The sequence below is a fragment of the Oreochromis niloticus genome, linkage group LG4 (genome assembly GCF_001858045.2).
Source record: "Oreochromis niloticus isolate F11D_XX linkage group LG4, O_niloticus_UMD_NMBU, whole genome shotgun sequence".
Classification (NCBI taxonomy): domain Eukaryota; kingdom Metazoa; phylum Chordata; class Actinopteri; order Cichliformes; family Cichlidae; genus Oreochromis; species Oreochromis niloticus.
The window spans coordinates 35,455,975-35,469,663 of NC_031969.2; the positions used below are offsets into that span (position 1 = coordinate 35,455,975).

Consider the following 13,689-nt stretch of genomic DNA (forward strand, 5'->3'; position numbering starts at 1 on the left):
ACTGAGAGTCACTGCTCACCTAATGCGGAGTTTTTAATGGTCAAATGCAGACCTTATTATCTCCCCAGAGAGCTCACTTCGATCATACTCACTGCAGTATATATCCCCCCCGACGCTAATGCTAGGTTGGCCATGAAAGAACTTTCTGCAGCCATTAACAAACACCAGAATAAACACCCCGAGGCTGCTTTTATTGTTGCTGGTGACTTCAACCACACCAACTTAAAGACAGTTCTCCCCAGATTCCACCAACATGTCTCCTGCCACACCAGAGGAGACAAGACTTTAGACCATGTTTATTCCAACTTGGCTGGAGCCTACAAAGCAACACCCCTCCCCCACATTGGACAATCGGACCATCTCTCCCTGTTCCTCACACCTAGGTATTCACCACTCATCCAACGTGTGAAACCTGCTGTGAGGACAATTAAAGTGTGGCCAGAGGGGACAGACGCAGTGCTCCAGGACAGATTTAAAAACACAGACTGGAATATGTTCACCAACACAGACCTGGACCAGTACGCCTCATCTGTACTGGATTACATCTCTGAAACCACAGACAGTGTCACCACCCAGAAACGGATCACCATGTACCCCAACCAGAAGCCTTGGATGAACCGGGATGTTCGTTTCCTCCTGAAGGCCCGCAACACACGCCTACAGTACAGCCAGGGCTAATCTAAAGAAGGGCATCAAAAAAGCCAAACACCATTACAAAAAGAAGGTAGAAGAACACTTCTCCAACTCCAACCCCCGACGCATGTGGCAAGGACTCCAGACCATTACAGACTACAGGACCACCAAACCCTCCCCCACATCCTCTGATGCCTCCTTCCTCAACGAGCTCAACAACTTTTATGCTCGTTTTGAGCGAGGGAACCCCACAACCACAACCATAACAGACATGACGCCAGACCACCAACCTCTGACTCTCTCCCCCACCGATGTAGGAGCGGTGCTGAGCAGGATCAATGTCCACAAGGCTGCAGGTCCTGATGGTATCCCCGGGCGTGTTCTCAGAGCATGTTCTGGGGAGCTTGCAGGAGTGCTCACAGACATATTCAATCTGTCCTTGGCCCACGCTGTGGTACCAGCCTGCTTCAAATCCACCTCCATCGTCCCGATACCCAAAAACTCCAACCCATCTAGCCTCAATGACTACCGCCCAGTAGCACTCACCCCCATCATCACTAAGTGCTTAGAGCAGCTGGTCTTAGCACACTTCAAATCCTGTCTCCCCCCCACCAATTTGCATACCGCCAGAACAGGAGCACAGAGGATGCAGTCTCCATCGCACTGCACTCTGTCCTCTCACACCTGGACAACAACAACACCTACGCCAGAATGCTGTTTATAGACTTCAGTTCAGCATTCAATACAATCCACCCCTCACAACTCATCAGGAAACTGACAGACCTGGGCATCAGTTCCCTCATCTGCAAATGGTTACTGGACTTCCTGACCAACCGCCCCCAGCATGTCCGGCTGGATAACCGCTGCTCATCTACAATCACAATGAACACCGGTGTACCACAAGGCTGTGTGATGAGCCCTTTCCTCTACTCCCTCTTCACCCACGACTGCAGACCTGCTGATGGTTCCAACACCATTATTAAGTTTGCAGATGACACCACGGTGATTGGCCTCATCAGCGACAACAATGAGACAGCCTACAGGGAGGAGGTGGATCGTCTGGCTGAGTGGTGCGACACAAACAACCTGCTGCTTAACACTGAGAAGACTAAGGAGCTCATCGTGGACTACAGGAGGAATGCTGACCCACATCCACCCATCCACATTAAGGGGACGGCTGTGGAGCTTGTGAGCAGCTTCATCATCATCATCATCATCATTTATTTATATAGCACTTTAAAAACACACCTGGTAGACCAAAGTGCTGTACAATACTAATATGCACATTGTAATAAAAAAAATAAAAAAAATAAAAAATAAAAGATTAAAAAAAAAAAAAAATCAGTTACCCACAGAGTTAAAAGCCAAGGAATAAAAATAGGTTTTTAATAAAGACTTAAAAACTGGCACTGATGTAGCCTGTCTAATATGGAGAGGAAGGTTATTCCAAAGCATCGGCGCTGCAACAGAGAACGCTCTGTCTCCTCTAAGTTTCCGCCGTGACTTTGGGACAGAAAGCAGCGACTGCTCAGCTGACCGAAGGGAACGAGTGGGGACGTGGGGCTTCAACAAGTCAGCCAAATAAACAGGTGCCAGACCATTTAGAGATTTAAAAACCAATAAAAGGACTTTAAAACGGATCCTAAATTCAATTGGAAGCCAGTGTAGAGAGGCCAATATCGGAGTGATGTGATCAAATTTTCTTCTGCCAGTTAAAAATCGTGCCGCAGCATTTTGCACTAATTGCAAGCGTGACAAAGTGCCCTGCCCAACCCCTATTAAAAGAGAATTACAATAATCTAAACGTGAGGTAATAAAGGCATGAATAACACTTTCCAAGTCACGCTTGGAAAGAAAGGGCTTAACCTTTGATAAACATCTGAGGTGATAAAATGCTGATTTTACCACCCCGTTTACATGGTCATCAAAGGTAAGTGCAGAATCAATTTTAACTCCGAGATTTGTGATCAAACTCTTTAGTTGGGAAGTTAAAGCTGCAAGATCAACATCCGGAGTATGTGAAGAATGATTTGGGCCAAATAAAATTGCTTCTGTCTTCCGATCATTAAAATTTAAAAAGTTTTTTGCCATCCATGATTTGACATCAGTAAGGCAGTCAAGCAGAGGTCGAGTTGGGAGACTATCAGAAAGACTAAAGGGTAAGTAGAGCTGGCAGTCATCTGCGTATAGATGGAATGGCACTCCATGTTTCCGGAAAATCGCGCCAAGAGGCAAAAGGTACAATGAAAACAATAACGGCCCAAGAATAGATCCCTGTGGCACACCCCAAAGCAGAGGGGCCACAGAGGATGAAGCCGACCCCAACTTAACACAAAAGGTCCTATTTAAGAGATAGGACTTTAACCACAAAAGAGCCAAACCAGAAGTCTGTGAAGGTTCTCAGTCATCCAGGTCATCGTAGTCAAAGGAGTTTGCAAAGAAAAGCGTCTGGACTTCTTTGAGTTGCTTGAAGACGTTTCACCTCTCATCCGAGAAGCTTCTTCAGTTCTAAGGTCAAATGGCCGAGAGTCCCAGATTTAAACCCAGTGGGAGTATCCCCCCAAGGAGGGACAAAGGACCCCCTGGTGATCCTCTAATCACATGCGCCCAGGTGTGAAAGCGGGTGTGGGACCTAATCAGCCAGGGTTTCGGGTGAGCCCATTGTGAAACCTGGCCCCACCTTGTCATGTGAATTCCTGAGGTCAGATGGCCCAGGATGTGAGTGGGCCATCTGACCTCAGGAATTCATTAGGTCCCACACCCGCTTTCACACCTGGGCGCATGTGATTAGAGGATCACCAGGGGGTCCTTTGTCCCTCCTTGGGGGGATACTCCCACTGGGTTTAAATCTGGGACTCTCGGCCATTTGACCTTAGAACTGAAGAAGCTTCTCGGATGAGAGGTGAAACGTCTTCAAGCAACTCAAAGAAGTCCAGACGCTTTTCTTTGCAAACTCCTTTGACAGCCAAACCAGAAATTCCCACACAGTGCTGTAAGCGGGAGATCAACAAATCACGATCCACTGTGTCAAATGCAGCGGTCATGTCCAACAAGACCAGCACTGCATATTTACCATGGTCTGTGGCTATCAGGATGTCATTCATAACTTTTACGAGGGCTGTCTCCGTACTGTGAAATGGCTTAAAGCCGGACTGAAAGATTTCTGACAAATTAGAGTCATTCAAGTAGTCCATCAACTGAGTATAAACAATCCTTTCCAGAATCTTACTAAGAAAGGGAAGCTTAGAGATGGGTCTAAAATTGGATATGACTGAACTGTCTAAGCCCGGTTTCTTAAGTAAAGGATGTATGACTGCATGCTTAAATTCCCTAGGTACTTGACCAGACAAAAGACTAGTATTAATAATGTTCAGAATGTGTGGTCCAATGATAGGAAATACCTTTTTAAGAAAACGGGGAGGAACAACGTCATTAGGAGAGCCACACGGTTTAGCTTTCAACACAAGTTTCTCTAAGTCAGATAAAACAATTGGTAGAAAAGCAGAGAACAGACTTGAGCAAGAACCATGCATGGCTGGGTCAGCAGTAGGTAGAGTCGGAGGTCTCAAACTAGCAACCTTGTCCACAAAATAATTAAGAAACTTATTGCACATAACCGCAGAAGAGTGCAAAAGAATATTGCCTTCCGGATTAATTACAGAATTTATAGTGTTATATAAAACACGAGGGTTATGCGAGCTGGCAGCAATAAGTTGAGAAAAATAGGAGTGCTTGGCAGCCTTTACTGCTCTCTGATAGACTTTCCAGCTAGTCTTAAGAGCTTCCATAGAGACACACAGCCTATCTTTTTTCCACCGTCTTTCACATCTTCTACATTCTTTTCTAGTGGCTCTGGTAAAATCAGTTAGCCAAGGACTAGCCTTTGGCTTGCATTGTCTGAATATAAAAGGAGCGACAACGTTGAGGACAGATTTACAAGCAGAATCCAAATACGAAACTAATCCATCTGAGGTGGACAAGTCAGGAGGATAAGAAATAGATTGGTCAAACAATATGGAAAACCGCTCGGCGGTATCTGAGCCAAAAGCACGATAACATCGAGCAGGTACAGCCTGTTTAACAACAGGATTAAAAGGAACAATATCACATAAAATAGGCATATGGTCAGAGAACACCGCATCTTCGACGAGTACGTTATGGACAGATAAACCATGTGATAAAACCAAGTCCAGTGTGTGACCACGTTCTTGAGTGGCACCTTTAACAGACTGAACAAAATTAAAAGAGTTCACTAAGTCCAGAAAGTCCTTAGCCAGGGGCTTCCCCGGGCAGCAGACGTGTATATTAAAATCACCAAGTAAAAGGATCTGGTCATACCGCGATGCACAGTCAGCAAGAAACTCTGCGAACTCGGATAAAAAGTCCTTATTATATTTTGGGGGCCGATAAACAATCGCACACAACAGCGAAGACGAGTGGCCCAGTTCGCACAAACAGAGTTCAAAACTGGTGTGGCGTGTCGATGGGGATAGCTGCTTAAAGTCAAGATGTGCCTTAAAAACAACAGCTACCCCTCTCCGCGACCAGAAACTCTCGGAACACTAAAGAAGGCACAGCCAGCTGGCAGTAATTCAGAGAAGGCACTTAACTCACCGGGTGGAATCCAAGTTTCAGTCAAGCAGAGAAAATCCAGCGCACGGGAAGAGAAAAATTCCTTCAAAATAAATGTCTTATTTGCCACCGATCTGGCGTTAATTAAACCCAACCTGAGAGGAATAGGCTTGGGAGCTTCCGAGGCGGTAACAACCAGATCCACAGGTCGGAGGTTTTTTCGGTCCACTCCACGCCAACGCAGATGTCAGAGAGGAGAGGGTTTTGCAGAACCCTTCCCAAGAGATCCCACAACAGGAACCAAGCAGGAGTCCACCGGGTCCAAAGCACGCAACGGCACCAAGAGTTGCGGGCAGGATCGACAAATTGAGCGAAGCTCATGAGGAAAACAAGAAATCCTGAGTCTCAGTTTGACAAGGCGACCTCCACGGTTACCCCGTCTCCTGCGTCGCTTCCGCACATCCAGTGGCAAAGGTAAGGAACGCCAGTGAGGTGGTGTTACTTCCAAATCGGGAGGCAGAAAGCCTTGGTTGTCATTTCCAAACCGAGCTAAAGCTTGGGTAGATAAGCCTATTTCCAATAATGTCTGGCGATCATAAAACAATGTAGGGCTAACATGTTGCACAAAATTGACTAAAAACAATAAAATAAAACAAATAGAAGAGAGCGACAGACGGCATGCCAAACACACAGGCGCCATCTTGAGTCATACCATACTTGAGTCATAGCTTCAAGTTCCTGGGAGTCCACATCTCCGAGGATCTCATCTGGACGACCAACTGCTCCAAGCTGGTCAAGAAGGCTCACCAGCGCCTCTTCTTCTTGAGGACTCTGAGGAAGAACCACCTGTCCTCAGACATCCTGGTGAACTTCTATTGCTGCACCATCGAGAGCATCCTGACCAACTGTATAACAGTCTGGTACGGGAACTGCTCCGCCTCGGACCGGAAGGCGTTGCAGAGGGTCGTGAAAACTGCCCAGCGCATCGCCGGAGCACCACTTCCTGCCATAAAGGACATCTACAGGAAGCGGTGTCTGAAAAGGGCTGGGAAAATCATCAAAGACCCCAGTCACCCATCACATAGACTCTTCACCCTCCTGCCCTCTGGGAGGCGCTACAGGAGCCTCCGGACTAAGACCACCAGGTACCGGAACAGCTTCTTCCCCACTGCTGTCAGACTCCTGAACTCTGCCTCCTGACATCTGACCGACGTTAAACTCATGGACTGAACATACACACACCCACAACCACTAGCTGTCACGGTCCTGGGTCGGTGACCCAGTGTTTTGAGTTTCTTGTGTCTCTGAGTTTTGTATTATGATCTTAGTTCCCTTTGTTCCCCTAGTTTATTCTTTAGTCTAGTGTCTTAGTTTGGCTTTCTTGTATTCTCTTTAGTTCTCTGAGTATTTAATAACTGCCCTCTGTGTCTCCTTGTTCTGTGTTTCTTAGTTGCTCTGTCTCCCCTAGTCTAGTTTGCATCTGCTACTTCCTGTTTTACTTTGAAGGTCCATGTCTCTTGTGAGTGTATTCTACTTTGCTCCCTCGTCTCGTCAGTTCTGATTTTTCCCAGCTGTGCTCCCCTTCTGTGTCTCATTCCCCTCGTTACTTCCCAGTGTATTTTAGCCCTGTGTTTCCCTGTGTCAGTGTCGCGTTCTCCCTCATGACTGTGTGCCCCTCCGTGTGTTTCCTCGTAAGTCAGTTACCTTAGTACTTCCCAGTTTAGTTTCATGTTATTTTGTATCGCTATTATCTACTGTCAGCAATAAAGCTGTATTTTGAGTTCAGTCCTGTTTTCCTGTGAGTTTGCGTTTGGGTCCACTTCCTGCCTGCCACACAGCCGGTCCATGACAGAAGAACGCGACCACGAAATGGACCCAGCAGGCTCCGCCCGCGAGGAAGACCTTCTCCGTGTACAGAGTCTGGTGAGGCGAATAACCCACGCCTCGGACTCACGGACAATTTCCGTCGGACTTAAGGCCATAAGGGCAATCGTCGAGGGAAACCCTTTCCTTCGCAAGCTCTCCTGCTACGAGGGCTTTATTGATGAACTGAGCCGAGCCAAGGAGGCGTTACAAGCTCGTGAGCTGGCAGACCGCGTCTGTTCCCGGGATTCCACGCCACAGCGACAGCAAACGGAGATCTCCGTCAGACAGCCGCCGCCGCAGCAGCAAGCAAAGCTCGCTGCGACGGTATCGCAGCGAACGGGGCTCTCTTCAGCCCTGCTGCAGTCGCAGCATCGGACCGTCACTCCCCTCACGTCTGGTTCCGACCACCCCTCACCTGCCTCATGCCTGGCAGGAATGTGGTCGGAGGATGAGGGGCCAGTCACCGTGGCTCCGACACCTTCAGTTTTTTCTGCCACTCCCGTTTCTAAGAGGAAACGGCGTTCACGCCGCCGTCGCTCCTGTACAGCCAAGCAGGCTGCACCCGTGGGAGAGAGTGACTGTGCTTCACACACTCCGCCCAAGCTTTCTGATTCCGGACTCCATGACTTATCCCCCACTGTGAGTAGCACTGTTTGGCCCTCCGTGCCTATTGTGCAGCCTACCTCGGACAATTCTGCCGTTTTGTGTTTGGACTCTAAAGACACTATTCAGCGAGGCACCTCCGTGTCAGATAATTCACCAGTTGCTCTCACTAGTAATCTTCGTGTTTCTGAGCCCTCAGATTTTTGTAATGCTCGCAGTGTCTCCTCTGAGTTAGCTAGTATGAATGTTTCACCTGTAGAGTTAGCTGAACCTAAGACTGTTATCCTACATCAGACTCACCTACATACTGCTACCAGCATTGTAGCCCCGCAGAACTGTTTTAATCAGCCTGTATGTTCTGAGGTTTCCCAGTCTGAGCTCAGCCACACACCACCACCACCATCAGCTCTAGATATAACAGTGTATGCTGTGGAGCACAAACCATCCGAGACTGAGTGTTCTATAGCTGATGCTCCTTCAAATGACTGTTTCATGTTCCAGCCCGTTTTGTCTTTAGACATTTCTGATATTTCTCAGCCAACTTCTCAACCAGCCACTGCTCTCTCAGCTCCTCAAAGAGTTACTGTGAATGAGGCCTGTGTTGCTGAGCAAGCCAATTTACCGTGTACTCCTAGCGTTCTGCCTGAGCCAGGTGACACAGAGACTATTAGCCATTCCTCTGCTATGAAAAGTTTAATCTTTAAACCAGCTCTTGTATCTGTGACTCCCAGTGTTGCTCCGTCAGTTTCTCAGGCTCTGGTTTTTCCTGTGCCACAACTCGAAAGTGCTAACTCGGACACTACCTGTGTAACCTCGCCTTCTCCTGTGCCTGCTAAGCATGAGACTGTTTCTGTTTTTCCTTGTGGACTCCTTGAAACTGTGTATTCCATGCCTGTTAAGGTTAAGAGCCGTAAGGTTTTGTCTGCTATACATACACTGGCAAAAGAATTTGGTTTGAGCACTGCAGAGCTGGTTGCACAGGTTAACTTTTCTGTTCCCCGGTCATGTCAGTTTAACTCTGTGCGCCATGCTTTTCGGCCAAGTTTCATGGACTCTGTGTGTACTACGTCTCGAGCTACATCCTGTACAACTGTGTGTAGAGTTGCTTCACACCCAGGTTATCCAGACACTACTTGTGTGAATTCCCCAGTACCTGTGACTGCTCCTAAACTCACTCTTCCTAAGACTGCTAATTATGACATGGACAACTTAAGTACAGCAGAGTTGCTTGAACCAGCCCACCATAAGTCGCGGTTTGCTGAAACTGTGTTCGGCACCATCAACCTAGTTTACCCTGTGTCAGGTGCTGTTCCTGTGCTTCGCTCTCCACCTCCGGTTCCTGTACCCAGGGCAGCACGGGCCCAGCTTCCCCTTGCACCCATATCAGTTCCTCGGGTGAGGGTGGCTGAGGTCCAGCTGGTCCCTGCATCTGTCTCCAGCTTGGCAGAGGCTCCATTCATCCCGGCACCCGTACCTGCTCATCGGGTGGGGTTGATGGACACCCAGCCATTGCCTGCACCTGTTCCGGCTCCCCGGGTGAGGTCAGCTGTGACCCTGCCGACTCCTGCACCCGTCTCAGTTCCTCGGGTGGGAGCAGCAGAGGTCCAGCTAGCTCCTGCACCTACGCCGGCCCCCAGGGTTAAGGCTGCAAGAGCCCAGTTCGTCCCTGCACCCGTATCTGTTCCTCGGGTGGGGATGGCTGGTGTTCGGCCAGGCCCTGCACCCGTTCCTGTTCCCCGGAGGAGAGCAGCCAAGAGTCAGACACCTGCTCAGTCACCGGTTCAACTACCTGCTGTTCCACCAACATTACAGCCATTGTCACAACCACCACTACAACTCGTACAACTCGCACTTTTGTCCATAGCGCAGTCATTATCTCAGTTATTAGCCCAGTTTCCTGTTCTGTCACCAGTTCAGTTGTTAGCTCAGTCACCAGCCCTGTTAAAAGCTCAGCAGCCCATTCAGTCACCACCAACCTCAACTGGAAGCCTTTGTGTGCTTACTCAGCCAGCTGAGGACTGCGTGGTGCTGACACATCTTGGACAGACTGTTTGCCCCGCACAGCCCCAGCCGTTGCATCCCAAGCCGACTGCGTGCCCTGTGCAGCTACAGTTAGCGTCCGCTGAGCCAGAGGTCTCCACACCTGCTGGCTCTGCATCTCTTCTCGCTGGCGGTTCAGGAGAACCGCTCCAGCCATCCTTCGTCTCCGCTGGGGGTTCAGGAGAACCGCTCCAGCCATCCTTCGTCTCCGCTGAGGGTTCAGGAGAACCGCTCCAGCCATCCCTCGTCTCCGCTGGGGGTTCAGGAGAACCGCTCCAGCCATCCCTCGTCTCCGCTGGGGGTTCAGGAGAACCGCTCCAGCCATCCCTCGTCTCCGCTGGGGGTTCAGGAGAACCGCTCCAGCCATCCCTCGTTTCCGCTGGGGTTCAGGAGAGCCCGGCCAGCACTTCCTCGTCTCCGCTGGCGGCTCTGGTGAGCCCGGCCAGCACTTCGTCTCCGCTGGCGGCTCTGGTGAGCCCGGCCAGCACTTCGTCTCCGCTGGCGGCTCTGGTGAGCCCGGCCAGCACTTCCTCGTCTCCGCTGGCGGCTCTGGTGAGCCCCGCCAGCACTTCCTCGTCTCCGCTGGCGGCTCTGGTGAGCCCGGCCAGCACTTCCTCGTCTCCGCTGGCGGCTCTGGTGAGACCGGCCAGCATCTCCTCGTCTCCGCTGGCGGGTCCAAGTCACCTCCGCCTGGTCCAGCTCCGGCTTCTGCTCCTGCTCCGCCTACGCCGTCGTCTGGTCCAGCTTCAGCTTCTGCTCCGCCCGGTCCTGCCTTGCCTGGTCCGGCCTCAGCTTCACCTGGTCCAGTAACAGCTTCAGCCTTACCCGCGCCGCCTGCGGCCTCCGAGCCTTCGTCCTCGCCGCCTGCGGCCTCCGAGCCTTCGTCCTCGCGCCTGCGGCCTCAGCATCTGTCCCGTCCTCGCCTGGTCCTGCAGTGGCAACTCTGCTGTCAGCGCCAGCTCGACCTACGCCTCCTCGCCTTTGTTGGCCGCTTTCCAGGCCTCTGAGTCGGCGTCATGGCCGTCGAGGGCGGCCCCCTGAACTGTTTGCCCGTCACCGCCATTGCCGTGCGCACGGTCGGCCACCTGAACTGCTTCCCCCTTGGCTCCTGTACTGTCGGGACCAGGGTCGGCCCCCTGAACTATGTTTCTGGACTCCATTCCCTGCAACCCATGGTTGTTTTTGGCCCGCCTGTTTTGTTTTGGATGCTTTCCAGGGCCCCTGTGCTTTTCGTGGACATTTTGTGTTGGACTCGTTTCTGTGTTCCTGTGCTGGACGTTTTGGTTTTGTTCCGAGCCCTCCGTCCTGGGCCCCCTCCGCCCGCCCTGGTCGGGTTGTTTTGTGTTTGGGGCGTTTTTTGTTTGTCCTGTTGGGCTGTCTGGGGCCAGCCCTTAAGGGGGGGGTACTGTCACGGTCCTGGGTCGGTGACCCAGTGTTTTGAGTTTCTTGTGTCTCTGAGTTTTGTATTATGATCTTAGTTCCCTTTGTTCCCCTAGTTTATTCTTTAGTCTAGTGTCTTAGTTTGGCTTTCTTGTATTCTCTTTAGTTCTCTGAGTATTTAATAACTGCCCTCTGTGTCTCCTTGTTCTGTGTTTCTTAGTTGCTCTGTCTCCCCTAGTCTAGTTTGCATCTGCTACTTCCTGTTTTACTTTGAAGGTCCATGTCTCTTGTGAGTGTATTCTACTTTGCTCCCTCGTCTCGTCAGTTCTGATTTTTCCCAGCTGTGCTCCCCTTCTGTGTCTCATTCCCCTCGTTACTTCCCAGTGTATTTTAGCCCTGTGTTTCCCTGTGTCAGTGTCGCGTTCTCCCTCATGACTGTGTGCCCCTCCGTGTGTTTCCTCGTAAGTCAGTTACCTTAGTACTTCCCAGTTTAGTTTCATGTTATTTTGTATCGCTATTATCTACTGTCAGCAATAAAGCTGTATTTTGAGTTCAGTCCTGTTTTCCTGTGAGTTTGCGTTTGGGTCCACTTCCTGCCTGCCATACAGCCGGTCCATGACACTAGCACTTTACCACTACTGTATAGTTCTGTGTAAATAATCATTCTGTACATACGATAATTTTTAATCCTTCAACTGTTTATAACTTACATAGTTCACATTTCTGTATAACTGTATATCTCAGATTTCTGTATAGTTTTTATTTCATATTTATATCCCGTCATAGCCTGTACATAGCTTGTACTCACTACAGCCTGTACATACTTATAGTTATAGAATATTCATAACATACTTCACACTGTGTACATTATAACATACCATAATAGACCCATTTCTGTAATATACTTACACATCTCTATTATTGCTAATATATATTGTAATATATCTATATCACGGCTAAAGCACTTTCTGGATGGATGCAAACTGCATTTCGTTGCCCTGTACCTGTGCATGTGCAATGACAATAAAGTTGAATTCTATTCTATTCTATTCTATTCTATAAACAATGAAAGGTGGTGGATTGGCCAGATGCTGGCCGATGTGTAAAATGTAAAAATATCTCAGTTGTTTGGTGGTGGCAATGGTGGAGCTTCCACTGAGGCCAGCAGGTGGATTAGGGAAAGGGGAGGCAGGAGGAGGAGAGACCCGAGGCGGCCGACGATCTGAGTGTCAGGTGAACTGAGCTTCAGGTAAGAAGTTATGAACTGCAGTCTATCTGGGTCAGATATAAACCAACAAACCCCTAACCCTTCTATACAGCTGGGTGGGTGCTATGACGTTACTGATAGTGAACTTTATTTAATTCATAGGTTAGTTAGTAGTTGCCAACCGTCCTGTAAAAAATGGAATCGTCCCGTATTCAGAGAAAATATTACGCGTTTCGCATTGAGCTGCAAAGGAACACAGTTTGTCCCGGACTTCAGCTAGAATGAAAAAAGACACAAAGCTGGAGTTATTCTGCGTCTTTATGCGGTCAGCTGCCTCTTCTTCTCCATTCTCTCTCCCTCCCTCTCCTATTGATACTTCAATCATGAAACTGATCAATGATCAGCTGATCGGCTTTTCTCTCATGTTTGTTTATCGCCCACTTTGCGCCAGAAACAAGAAACCAGCGGATATTGCACTAAACAACAGCAGCACGTTTAAGCTTGATCAGCTGTTGTTAAAATTTATTTAATAATATCTAATATCAGCTGATGTTTGCTGGAGCCACAGCTGTAAAAGCTGCTGGTCATGATATCGGTTTGGATATCTGGCAGCTGATTGAACTGAAAACCTTGACTCTGTGGGGGTCAAAGTTTGCAGAACTACGAACGCAGCTGGAATCCATAGCTTTGCGTGTTCATGGAGCTTGCATTTTCACCTGCTGGACATCACTACCTGACAAGTTTAACTGTCTTCAGAACATTGCAGAGGCATTACTGACAGTATTTGGTTCTACATATCTGTGTCAGCAGATTTTCTCTCACATGAAGAGTGTCCTCAGGTAGCCGTCTGAATGCTGGACACTTTGAGACCTGTGTCTCTGAGTGGGAGACCAGAGATCACATTAACAAACATGCCATATTGGCCCAGTTTATTTTTCTTATCATTGTTGTGAGGAGACCATAAATAGCATTTGCATTTTCTGTTGTACAGTTCATTTGCTGTTATGGATAAAAAGTGTTTCAAAATAGCTGATAACTATTCGCTGATAGCTGCCAACATCTGCAAACAAATATAATTCTATAAAGTTGTTCTATATAGTGTGTAACTGTTAATATAGAGCGTTATTAAATTTATTGCTAATGCAATTATATGGCACATTGACTTCTGAGGAAATTTTAGATGGCACTCGCCATCAGAAAGGTTGCCGACCCCTGGTGTGTGCGTGCGTGCGTGCGTGCGGACTTACTCGACTGTCTTGCTCCATGCTGGTGGGTCACTCATCGTCATAAACACACAGTTGGTCAGAATCGTTACCATAATGAACAGACTGAATAAAGTTGTATTTGTAAGAAAAATTTTTTTTATCCTGTTGTCATAAAGGCATACT

At 48.7% G+C, this 13,689-nt stretch overlaps 1 protein-coding gene across 8 annotated transcripts in view; it reads right to left on the reverse strand.

Annotated features, from left to right (window-relative positions):
* The window catches only part of scn4ab (sodium channel, voltage-gated, type IV, alpha, b), a 55,493-nt gene that overhangs the window by 22,525 nt on the left and 19,279 nt on the right, over window positions 1–13,689 (reverse strand). For 7 of the 8 annotated variants that reach the window (XR_001224128.3, XM_013269886.3, XM_025906529.1 and 4 more), the window contains one exon: window positions 13,549–13,638. The exons of the other annotated variant lie outside the window; for it this stretch is intronic. Coding sequence is in view for 6 of the 7 variants with exons in the window: in XM_013269886.3 (XP_013125340.1) it covers window positions 13,549–13,638 (90 nt within the window). In the remaining variant the exon portion in view is untranslated. The remainder of the gene's footprint in view (window positions 1–13,548; window positions 13,639–13,689) is intronic. 8 annotated transcript variants of the gene reach the window in all.